The 11,085-nt window shown below is 56.4% G+C and overlaps 1 protein-coding gene across 1 annotated transcript; it reads left to right on the top strand.

The window, feature by feature from the left end:
- Positions 1–5,156: 5,156 nt before the first annotated feature.
- LOC147600275 (maestro heat-like repeat-containing protein family member 7) lies at positions 5,157–10,817 on the top strand. Its single transcript, XM_086751217.1, has 13 exons — positions 5,157–5,286; positions 5,586–5,653; positions 5,777–5,917; positions 6,103–6,257; positions 6,540–6,687; positions 6,924–7,111; positions 7,201–7,338; positions 7,800–7,914; positions 8,237–8,374; positions 8,948–9,103; positions 9,445–9,549; positions 9,875–9,977; positions 10,630–10,817. Exons 1-13 carry the CDS (start codon positions 5,157–5,159, stop codon positions 10,815–10,817), a joined length of 1,773 nt encoding a protein of 590 aa, XP_086607343.1.
- The last annotated feature ends 268 nt before the right edge of the window (positions 10,818–11,085 follow it).

The following is an 11,085-nucleotide window of genomic DNA, read 5'->3' on the forward strand; positions in this document are numbered from 1 at the left end:
CAACCTGATCGTGCACCACCATGGCTCATCTGGGGCCTTTAATCTCCGGCGGTGCTGGAGCCAGAAAGCTCCCTTCCTGCTGCTCGCCACTCATTCAGAGACAGTGCTGGATCGCGTGATTCCAGGCACTGGTCTTGTTTAATCAGCATCCACAGAGAGACTTCAGGAGAAAAGTGAGAACAGACTAAATGAGAACTGGAAAGTAAAGAATCTGGAAGGAGAAGAAAGTACTGCCCTTGGCTGTGAAAGGAATGAGCAGCAGGAGAGCTTCCAGAAAAGGAGAAACTGAAGGACAAGGGACTGATGCATGCAAGGATACTAATGGGCTGGGGAAGGGAAAAAAAAAAAAATTAATTATTTGCTAATTTTCAAACTACTCCATGAATTTTATGAAGTTTATGAACACTTTTAGCACTGCAGAAAATGGGAGATTCAACTTTTAAATAGTATTTCAGAGTAAGCAGATAATCCTTGTCTGTGATACTTGTCATATTTCAGATTGTTACCAAGAAAATTCAATAAAAACTTACATATGTTGACTATATGTTTAACTTGTGTTTCTTTCATGCTGGGTAATAAAAAGCTAGAGTATCATCATCATTATCAAGGTTTCTAATACTTTCTTATTAGACACAATTGTAGACACATTTAGACACAAGATCAAACTTTCCTGAGAAAAATAATTCTTGGATCAGGATTATACAAAGATAATATTTTCACCAAATCTGGAAATGTTTTTATCGACTTTTTTTTTTTTTGGTAAATTCTAAACAATTCCTTTTGCAAAACTGTCAGTCTAAAAGCAACCAGATATTTTTACTTATCACTATGCATGTATGTACATGTGTGCATTTGGCGGTGTGTCTGCATACAACTGAAATCAGTATCAATGAAGAAAGTAATTCTAATCATTTTTCTGGTTTTACTTACATATCCTCTATACAGGGTAATTCAAGATATTCAATTCAAGTTAACACACTATGTAAATAACAAGTAGTTCACTTAAACTGCATAAAAACTCTATGTGAAAGCTGTAATGAAAATTAAACAGGATTTAATTCAATGAGCAGAACTGTCTTCTGCCTGCTGCGTCACCACCACAGAGGAGGACACCGCAGGAGGCAATGCTGTTCCAGCAACATAATTAAGTTCACTTAGGATGCTGGTTTTGGCTGGGATAGAGTTAACTCTCTTCATAGTAGCTAGTACGGGGCTATGTTTTGTATTTGTGCTGGAAGCAGTATAGATAACGCAGGGAAGTTTTAGTCACTGCTGGGCACTGCTTACACAGAGTCAAGGCCTTTTTTTTTCGTTTCTCACATCACCCCTCCAGTGAGTATGCTGGGGGTGCACAAGTTGGGAGGGAACACAGCTGGGACTCCAACTGACCAAAGGGATATTCCATGCCATATGACATCATGCTCGGCATATAAAGCTGGGGGAAGAAGATGGAAGGCGGGGACATTCGGAATGACAGCATTTTTCTTCCCAAGTAACTGTTACGCGTGATGGAGCTCTGCTTTCCTGGAGATGGCTGAACACCTGCCTGCCAATGGGAAGCAGTGAATGAATTCCTTTGCTTGTGTGCATGGCTTCTGCTTTACCTGCTAAACTGTCTTTATCTCAATCCATGAGTTTTCTCATTTTTACTCTTCTGAGTATCTCCCCCATCCCACCAGAGGCAAGTGAGCAAGCGACTGTGTGGTGCTTAGTTGCCAGCTGGGGTTAAACCACAACAGATGCTGACGGATTATTTATATGACTGCTGGCATCCAAAACTCACCTAGAGTTCCCTTTTGAAACACAGAGATTGCCTGTATAAAGGCTTAAAAATTAAACTAAGAAGAAAGAAACGCATTTATAATAGCAGCATTCTTTGAAATTCAGGTGTTCATAGAATTGTAGAATCATAGAATACCAGTTTGGAAGTCACCTCAAGGATCATCGGGTCCAACCTCTCTTGACAAAAGCACAATCTAGACAAGATGGCCCAGCAGCCTGTCCAGCTGAATCTTAGAAGTGTCCAATGTTGGGGAATCCACCACTTTCCTGGGGAGATTATTCCAACGGCCAATTGTTCTCATTTGGAAAATTTTTCCTCTTGTGTCCAACTGGAATCTCCCCAGGAGTATCTTGTACCCACCATCCATTGCCTTTTCCATGTGACTCCTTGTAAAAAGGGAGTTTCCATCTTCTTTGTGGCCACTCTTTAAATACTGGAACATGATCATCAGGTCTCCCCTAAACCTTATTTTCTCAAGGCTGAACAAACCCAGATCTTTCAGCCTGTCCTCATATGTCAGACTTCCCAGTCCTTTGGTCGTCTTTGTGACCCTTCTCTGGACCCTTTCCAGCCTGTCCATATCTTTTTTGTATAGCGGGGAGCAAAACTGAACACAATATTCCAGGTGTGGCCTGACAAGTGCTGAGTAGAGTGGAATAATGACTTCTTTATTTCTTCTGGTGATGCCCTTGTGGATGCAACCCAGCATCCTGTTGGCTTTCTTTGCCACAGCAGCACACGGTTTGCTCATAGGAAGGACCATTAAGATGATCAGAGGGCTGGAGCACGTCTCCTGTGAGGACAGACTGAGAGAGGTGGGATTGTTCAGCCTGGAGAGAAACTCTTTAGCAGGGCCTGTTGTGATAGGACGAAGGGTAATGGTTTTAAAACAAAGAGAGGTAGATTCTGACTCGACATAAGGAAAAAAATTTTTACAATGAGGATGGTGAAACACTGGCCCAGGTTGCCCAGAGAGGTGGTGGATGTCCCATCCCTGGAGACGTTCAAGGTCAGGCTGAACAGGGCTCTGAGCAAGGTGATCTAGTTGAAGGTGTCCTTGCTTGCTGCAAGGTGTTTTCCCAGGTGCAAGACCTTACGCTTGTCCTTGTTGAACTTCATAAGGTTCTTGTTAGCCCACTCTTCCCGCCTATCCAGGTCTTCCTGCAAGGTGGCTCTCCTTTCCGAAGTGTCCACCTCCCCACTCAGTTTGCTAGCATCAGTAAACTTCATCAGGGTACACTTGATCCCATCATCCAGAATCATTTATGAAGGTATTAAACAGCGTTGGGCCTGTCACCGAAATCAGGAATCGAAACTCCATAACACCAACGTAGTGTTCAGAAGTAGGCATTCTTTATTGCAGCGCTGGATGCACGGGGGATTTCTCCTCCAATCGTGCATCCCGAGTTAAGCAACAGGTACAATATGTAGGCATCATAGTCATATATATTTATAGAATTCCTGAGGACTTGGTTACATACTCATTAGTTTTTCGAGAAATCATTATCCTAAGTTTCCGCCCACATGAGATAGGTTATTCCCTGGGCTTTGCTGACATCTCGTGTCTGCTCTCAGGAGTCGCAGTCCCTCTGGTGGTCCTTTACTTCATCGGTGGTCGTTCCTCCTCTTCATCACTGTGTCCTCTGCGTGAACTCAGACTTTTATTTTACTTTCTTCTTGTTGCCAAGGCGGCTTCTCGTTGACTTGTCTTTGTTGGTTCCTACTGTCCTTGGTTACTCCATCCTATCAGTCTTGTCTTAGCTCATTGCTCTGCTTCTAAACTCCTGAAGCCCCCTTCTCTTGGGTTCAGCTCCTGTGTCTGTATTCCCTCAGGATGTTCCCATCTGACTCATCTCAGCACCTGCTGGGGCATTCTGAAAGTATCTCGTTATGTTAAATTTGTCACTCTGCTGTTCTTTCTCGCAAGGTTAGTGGTTTATATTTTCACATGAGAATTAAATTGTTGTGCAGGGTTCCTGCTAGGCTATACAGAAATTACTGCTCTATTATAAAGCTACTTGTTTTGTTATTTAATAATTTTGTTATTCCGGTTAGTCCTTTATTCTTCTAAATCTCTTCTTCATCAGGAAGAGGGGAGGGGTGGGGAAATCTGTTTTTTTTCTCTCTTATTCTCCTGCTTTGGTTTTGTAATGAATAAATTGAAATAGTTTTCCCCAAGTTGCGTCTGCTTTGCCCGTAACGGTAACTTGAAGGATCTCTCCCCATCCTTATCTGAAACCTCGAGCTTTTTTGTTCTGTTTCCTCTCCCCCATTCCCTCGGAGGGTGGGGAGACTGAGTGAGAGGCTGCGTAGCTCGGTCCCGCGTGGGGCTGAACTACGACACCAAGCAGAATCTCCCTTGTGCAGGTTGTGCCTGCAGCTTCCTGTGCTTTTGCTGTGCACCTCTGAGAAAGGCCTGCCTCTGCCTTCCCTGTCACCTGAGGTTCCTCGCTTCAGGAAACCCCCCTGTGCTCTGTGCTGGTTGGTGCCACTGCGGATGGTGCCGGCACTGAAGCTGTTGCCTCGGCGACTCTTGTTTATTTTCACACCAAAAAAAACCCCTTAATCTGTCCCTTCCAGGTGAAGGTGACGTGTGACCAAGGACTGAGAAAGACCAAGGACTGAGAAACACCTCCTGGTCTGTTAGCAAGAACAACTGAGCCAGAGCTGGGACAGGGAACATTTCCTGGCCGACTTTCAGCAAAACCCTCGGCAGAACTGAGAAGGTGGGGCCGAGGGACGCAGGCGGAACGCGAGGATGCAGCGAGCACGGCCAGCTACGCCCCTCTCGCACGTGGAGCTTCGTGTCTGCGGGAGGACTCTTTGCCAGTGACGGCGGCCGTTGAACCAAGGGCCCAAGGACAGCGCACCCAGAACCTGACTGCGCGTTGCTGTGTCCCAGAGCATTAATCCAAGACGTTCAAAAGCAACACGAACGAAGCCCATTCAAACGCGGTGCCCTCACTGGAGCAATGTTATTTACAATACGTAGGGAAACATCATTGCTACCGTGAGAATAACGATGTTGTAGAGAGCGCAAAAAAGGGTTTGTGCTGCGAGGTGGACTCGGGGGTCCCCAGGGCGGGGCACGCTGCAGTGCGTCACAGGGCCCTTTGTGACCCGCCGTGATATGGGCGCTGCCGATTGGATGGCACGTGGCAGTGTGTCACAGGGCCCTTGGCGATACAGCTGTTGGCGTCAGAGGGAGCACCCCACAGTGCCCGGAGGGCGCAAGGGGACAGGACGGGACGGAATTAGGGTGCAAGGAGCTCCTGTGCAGCCACCTTGTTCCCTGCCGACCCACGTCCGTGGTGCTTTTCCGAGGCGTCTCTCGTCCCTGGGACAGGAGCCCTCGCGGCCAGGCCTCAGCGGGATGGCGGAGAGACCGCCCAGCGTGCCCAGGCTGGCCTGGATTCTGGAGGAGGAAGAGGAGGATGAAGGTGCTGGGGATGCCCCAGCACGGCAGCCTGATGAGATGGAGGAGGTCCAGTCGCTGCACACAGGTGAGTGGCTGAGCTGGGACACAGGGCTCGTGGCTGCTGCCGCCTTGGCCCCATCCCATCCCCCGTGGCCATTCCCACGGGAAGAGGGTATGGGGCTGTTCCCCACAGCTGGCTCCGGCCATGCTCCATCCACTGGGCACCCCCAGCCCCAACACGTGGGCAGAGAGACGGGGGTCAGCGTCCCCACCAGCCCCTGCCCCGGGACTGGCCCTGCCCGGGCAGCGCGGGGCTCGCCTCTGTTCTCCAGCCTCTCCCGCAGCCCCTCAGCTCTGCCTGTGCTCTGTCTTTGCCACATCCAGGCTGGGACTTGTCGGAAGAGGAGGAGGAGCAGGAGGACACCCGTACCCTCTTCTACTGGACAGCAGCGGTACCCACAGCCATCCCCGCCTGGGCTGGGGCTGCTCTGGCTGCTCAGCCAAGCACTGCCGTCAGGGCACTTGGGGTGACATCTCTCTCTTCCCCGCCCTTCCTTCTCCTGCAAATGTTTTAGGAATCCCTCAGCCTCACTGAGCAGGAAGGCACCACTGTCACGGCCGTCAAGGGCAGGGCAGACTCTGAGTCCTGCAATGCAGAGGCTTGTGCGGCCGTGCTGGATGTGCCTCTGGAAAGTGACACCTCCTGTTTGGAGCATGTAAGTGGCCTTTGGACGGGGCTCGAGCTCCCCAGGGCTTGTGTGCCCCCTGACGCCGGGTCCCCTGGGCACCCAACAGCCTTTTAGGCCGGCACAATGCGGCAGGAAGGGAAGCACATCCCGGGGGCAGCTGGGGAAATGGCTGGCTCTGGCAGCACTCCATCTCTCAGCCGTGTCTCCTCCAGGTGCCCGGGACTGTGAGGCACATCTACCGGTGGCTCACGTCCAGCACGGATATGTCTGCCAAGGACCAGTGGGACAACACCCTTCAGGAGCTGACCCACGCGCACCCCCGGGATGTGGTGGTGACCCTCCTGCGCTGTGCCCCATTGTGCGACAGGTACGGGGCACACCTGGCTTGAGGGCTCAGGGCTCACCAGCCTCTGTCGAGCCTGTCCCACGGGGGCTGCCAGACAGGCAGAGATTTTCGGGGCACTGCCGACCCTCCGTTTCCCAGCCCTGACATCCCAGCCCACAGCCCTCTGCCACGCTCCCTCCCTGCCCCTCAAGGCACCGGTGCTCGGCCGCCTTCCTGCCCGCAGGGGCAGGCTGGCAGCCGGTGGTTGCCCAGGCCAGGGCGCTGTGGCCGAGACCCCGCTAACACAGAGCTCTGGGCCTGCAGAGCTGCTGCGACCATGTGGAGGGCGATGGTCTCCTCGGGCAGGACTGCGGAGAAGGTGCTGCTGGAGCTGCTCTGCGTGCTGGAGGACTGGCCAATGCACAGCACGTCCACCTCCGACGGGGACAGCACGGGTGTCTTTGCCCTGGCCGTGAGTTTCTGGACTGTGCCTCTCCGGGCGGCTCTCCACGCTCCCCTGCATCGCTCTGTCTCAGCGTGGGCCGGAAACCTGGCTTAGGGGCAGGCTGAGGGGGCACGAGGCCACATGCTCCCCCTGCGTCTCCCACGGCCCAGGCCAGCGCCCGAGCCTCCCCCTCCCACGCTGGGGCTCCGCCACAGGGATATTTCGGCACTGAGTGCTCTCTCTGGGTGCTTTGTTTTCTGCAGGCAACCAGGGCGCTGCGGGAGATCCTCCGACTGCCCAGGTGTCCAGAGGCATTGACGACGCATTTCCCCCACATCTTGCTGGTTCTGCTCTTCCAAATTTTCTTCGGCACAGAGCAGATGCCAGAGGAGGTTGAAACCTTCTGGAGGGAATGCTGGAAGGAAGATGGCCTTCCCACACACCCTAAAAGGTGCCCCACCCCAGTCCTCCTGTTCCCCCCACGGCCCTGGAGCTGCGGCCAGGGCTCCCGGTGTGACCTGACCTTTGCTGTGCACACAGGTTTGCAGTGCTGACTGTCAAAGCGCTGCTCTGTCATCTTGGGTATGAGAACGTGGTGTTCGAACTCGACCAGAAGCATGGCTGGGACACGCTCCTCAACACTGAGACCCAGCACTGCGCAGTGGGTCTGCTGGCCAGGTGAGAGCCCCCTTCTTCCCAATCCTGCCCCTGCCCCCGCCATTTCTGCCCTGCAGACGGGGTGCCCCACACAATCCCCTTGGTCGTGGGTGAGAGGGACTTGTCAGCAAGGGATGGCCCAGCAGACTGGAAAAGCCTGGGAGAGGTGGGGGCACAGGAGCAGCCACCTCCCAGAGCGCCAGAGGTCTCCTCAGAAGGGAAGACTTTGGGGCAGGAAGGGGGTTTTCCCCGTTCTTTCCCCAGAAGGAGCCTGCTGCTGTTGGGGTTGGCGAGGGGTGGTGGGGAAAGCCCAGGCCTCCGGGAGCAAACGCTGCCGGCGGCTGGAGCAGAGCGCCACGGGGGCCTTGGCCTGCCCGGCCCAGCCTGTGGGGTAACAGCTGGATGAGGGGGGACAGTCAGTCCCGGGAGAGGTTTGCACGCCGTGCTCAGGGCCAACCGTGCCTTCTTCATCCCCTTGCCAGAGAGATACTCGGCGCCTCGAGTTACTTCTGTTGCTGGACAGCAAACTACCTCATGCAGCTGCTCAGCCGGAAGGAGCCACGCTGGCAGATAACCGCCATGACATTCCTTGTGGAGGTGAGCCAGACGGGGAGCGCTGCCTCGCTGAGCTGCCTCCCACCACGCTGCCCTGTGGCAGCAGCAGCTGCGGGGCAGCCCAGCCGATGGAGCTGGGGCAGAGGGGGAGCTCTGGCGAGCGATCAGAGGCTGCCGAGGGCTGGGAGGCACAGCGCAGTGGGCGAGCGACCTGCGCCATGTGCCCCAGGGGCTCTGCAGCCGCTGCTGCCTTTGGGCTGGGCTGCCTGGGACGGCGCCCGTGCCCTCTGCTCCTGGCTGGACCCAGCCCTGCGCGGTGCTGGGTGCCGGCCAGGCACCCCTCTCACTGCTCCGTGTGTTTTAGCTCCTGCCCTGCCCTGATGCAAGCAGCTGGGGTGACCAGATCCTGCAGCTCGCCCCAGGGTTCCTGCACAGCGAGTGCACGGCGATGCGTCGCCTGGTGCTCAGAGGCCTCGTCGAGCTCTGCAAGACCCCCGTGATGGTGAGCAGGGGGCAGCCGGCTGAAGCTGTGCTGGCGACGTGGGGCTGGGCACGGGGTGCTGGGTAGCAGAGTCGCTTGGACTTGGCTGGGCCTTGGGAGCTGTGGTAGCTGCTCCCAACGCTCCTGCCTCCCCGTTCACCTGCCCGAGTCCTTCGGGGCAGGCTTTTGCACCTGGCTCCCGAGGCAGCAGCGTGGGCTCAAACTGCTGCAGTGGTTTTGTCCGTGCAGCCTTTTTGGGCTTCACAACACAGCACTGTGTTCCACACAGGCCAAAAGAACAAAGTCTCTGTTGCCAAGCCTCATAGTGCTGTTGAAGGATGCAGACACCAAGGTGGTTGAGACGACCCTGTCTGTGCTCAGCGAGATGCTCCTGGACGTCCAAATTCCTAGCAACATCGCGCTGCAGCTGGCTGAGCGGCTCCGGCCACTCTTCGACAACGTAAGGCTTTGAGCCCCCCACCACGGGCGCTGGCTGCTGCCCAGAAACTTTGTGCCCTGTGGCTTTTCAGACCCATGATGTGTGGTGGGCCAGGAGCAGACAGTGCTCAGGTCTTGCCCTCTTCCTTCATCCAGGAATCCAGGAACGTGCGTGTGCTCTCCATCAAAGTCTTTGGAGATGTGATGATGTTTGTAGAGAAAGAGGGAAAACAGCCACTGAAGGCGGAGGTGCAGCAGAGCCTGATCCCGCTGCTCTGCCACTTGCATGACGAGAACCAGAGCGTGGCAGAGGTGAGGATTTCTGACCTGCTGGGGTCCCCGCGGGAGGTGGCTCGGCTGCCTCCTGTCCCGGTGCCTCGCGGGCTGCAGCGCTCCAGCCTCCTCCTGGCCCTGGCTCCAGAGCAGCAGCTCTGGGGGAGCTCTGTCCCGCTGCCCCGGCAGCACCAGGTGCCCGGGTTGGGGGTTGTCCCACTCCTGGGCCCGGACACCGAACGCGCCGGCAGACGCCTTTGTCAGCTGCTGCATCTTCCCAGCAGCAGCCAGGAGAGGCCCTGAGCCTTGGCCAGGTGCAGGGGACGCAGGTCCTGTGCCCTGGGCAGCGGTGCCATCTCCCAGTCTCTGCTGCTCTGCAGGCCTCTTGGGAAACCCTGCTTCGAGCTGCCAAGTTCCTCAAGAAGAGGAAGCTCAGGAAGGTGCTGAAGAGGCAGCAGACATCATGGGAGGCTGGCCAGTGCCTGGTAAGGATGGCCCCAGAGCCCCAGAGCCCCAGCGCCAGGCTGGACAAGCCCGCTGTCCCCACTGCCCAGCGTGTGGTGCTGGCAGCTGTGCCCCTGCCCACTGCTGCCAGCCTGCACCCCACGCACGCTGCCTTCCTCAGGCGTGCGGCCCCGCGGGCTCTTCTCCAGGCTCCTCTTCCTCCCCAAGCCCGGCACCAGCCGGCTGCTGGCTGGGCTTTGTCGTGGGTGCCCCGGCAGGGGAGGCCGGTCCTGCGTGCAGGGGCCGCCTGGCCAAGTGGGACATCCTGTGCCAACCTTTCCCTCCTTTCCCTTGCGCTCTCTCCAGCTGGCAGAGTACAGCAGCAGGGCAGACGAGTACCTGCTGCAGGTGCTGCAGTACCTGCAGAGCCCACAGGAGTCCATGCGAGAGGCGGCCATCAGGTTCATTGGTGAGCCACAACTCCCCGGGGTCCCTCCCTGCCCCACTGCAGCTTGGCCCCAGCCCCGGCTGCTGCAGCGGCAGCAGGAATGGGCTGTGGAGCCCCAGGTGCCCCACGCGGGGCCGGGGCAGCCGTGGGGCTCCCTGCCGCCCTCTCCCACCCCTACCCTTGGCCGTCACGCTCGGGGACGGCCCCGGGCTCAGCCCCGCTGAGGGGAGGAAAGCGTGTAGCTGGGCTGATGTGGGGAAGCTGTGCTGCTGGGGCTGGCGGGACTGCTCATGGGCTGTGTGTTCCTAGGTCATGGCGCGCAGTACGGGAGGGGTAAGGAGCAGGTAAAGCTCCAGATCATGTCCCAGGGTGAGTGAGCGCAGTGGGGTGTCAGCGGGGACTGTTGGGGGGAGGAAAGAACCTGGGCAGGGGGCTGCAATCCCTGCCAGGGCCAGGGACGGCTCTGCTCCCTGTGCAGATGAGGGGCAGCGTGGGCAGAGCAGAGATTTCAGGGGCATGTGGGGTATTTTTGGCCAGCACCTTCCGGCGAACCCCGTTGGCCCCTGCTCCCTCCTGGCCATGGGAAGAGCGGTGGGCTGGCCCTGGCAGGAGGGCTTCCTGGGGTCCCCGCGGATGCAGGCTCTGACCTGGCCTCTGTTCCTCTCTGTTCCAGCCCTTCGAGGCATGACAAGTGACCCCAGCCCCTCGGTCTCCAACCTGGCAGCTCAAACGCTGCTGGTGCTACAGGCTGCAGAGAGAAGGTCTGCCTCCAGATTTGGGCTGCTGCACAGGCTGTGGAGGAGGCGGCCTTCTTTCTGGGGCTCTGGCTGGCTGTGCTGCTGCAGCTGCGTGCGGAGCTGATCCCAGGAGCTCCCTGTGCTGGACCACCTGAGCCTGGAGGGGGATGGCCTCTGAGAGCAGGATTGTGGAGAAGGAGCTGCCTTCTCCATGTCTTTACGTTGTGGAAATAAAGGAGTGGAAAAGCCACGCCCTGAAGGAACCGGGAGCCTCAGGAGAGAGTGACCAGTCGTGCATGCTGTCCCGTAGCTGGCGGCAGCACCGGACATACCCACAGCCCGTGGCCTGGCTGCAGGCGCCAGCTACTCCGCCGGCCTGCGAGAGCAAGAGG

Source organism: Chlamydotis macqueenii, chromosome 6, assembly GCF_036417535.1.
Source record: "Chlamydotis macqueenii isolate bChlMac1 chromosome 6, bChlMac1.mat, whole genome shotgun sequence".
Taxonomy (NCBI): domain Eukaryota; kingdom Metazoa; phylum Chordata; class Aves; order Otidiformes; family Otididae; genus Chlamydotis; species Chlamydotis macqueenii.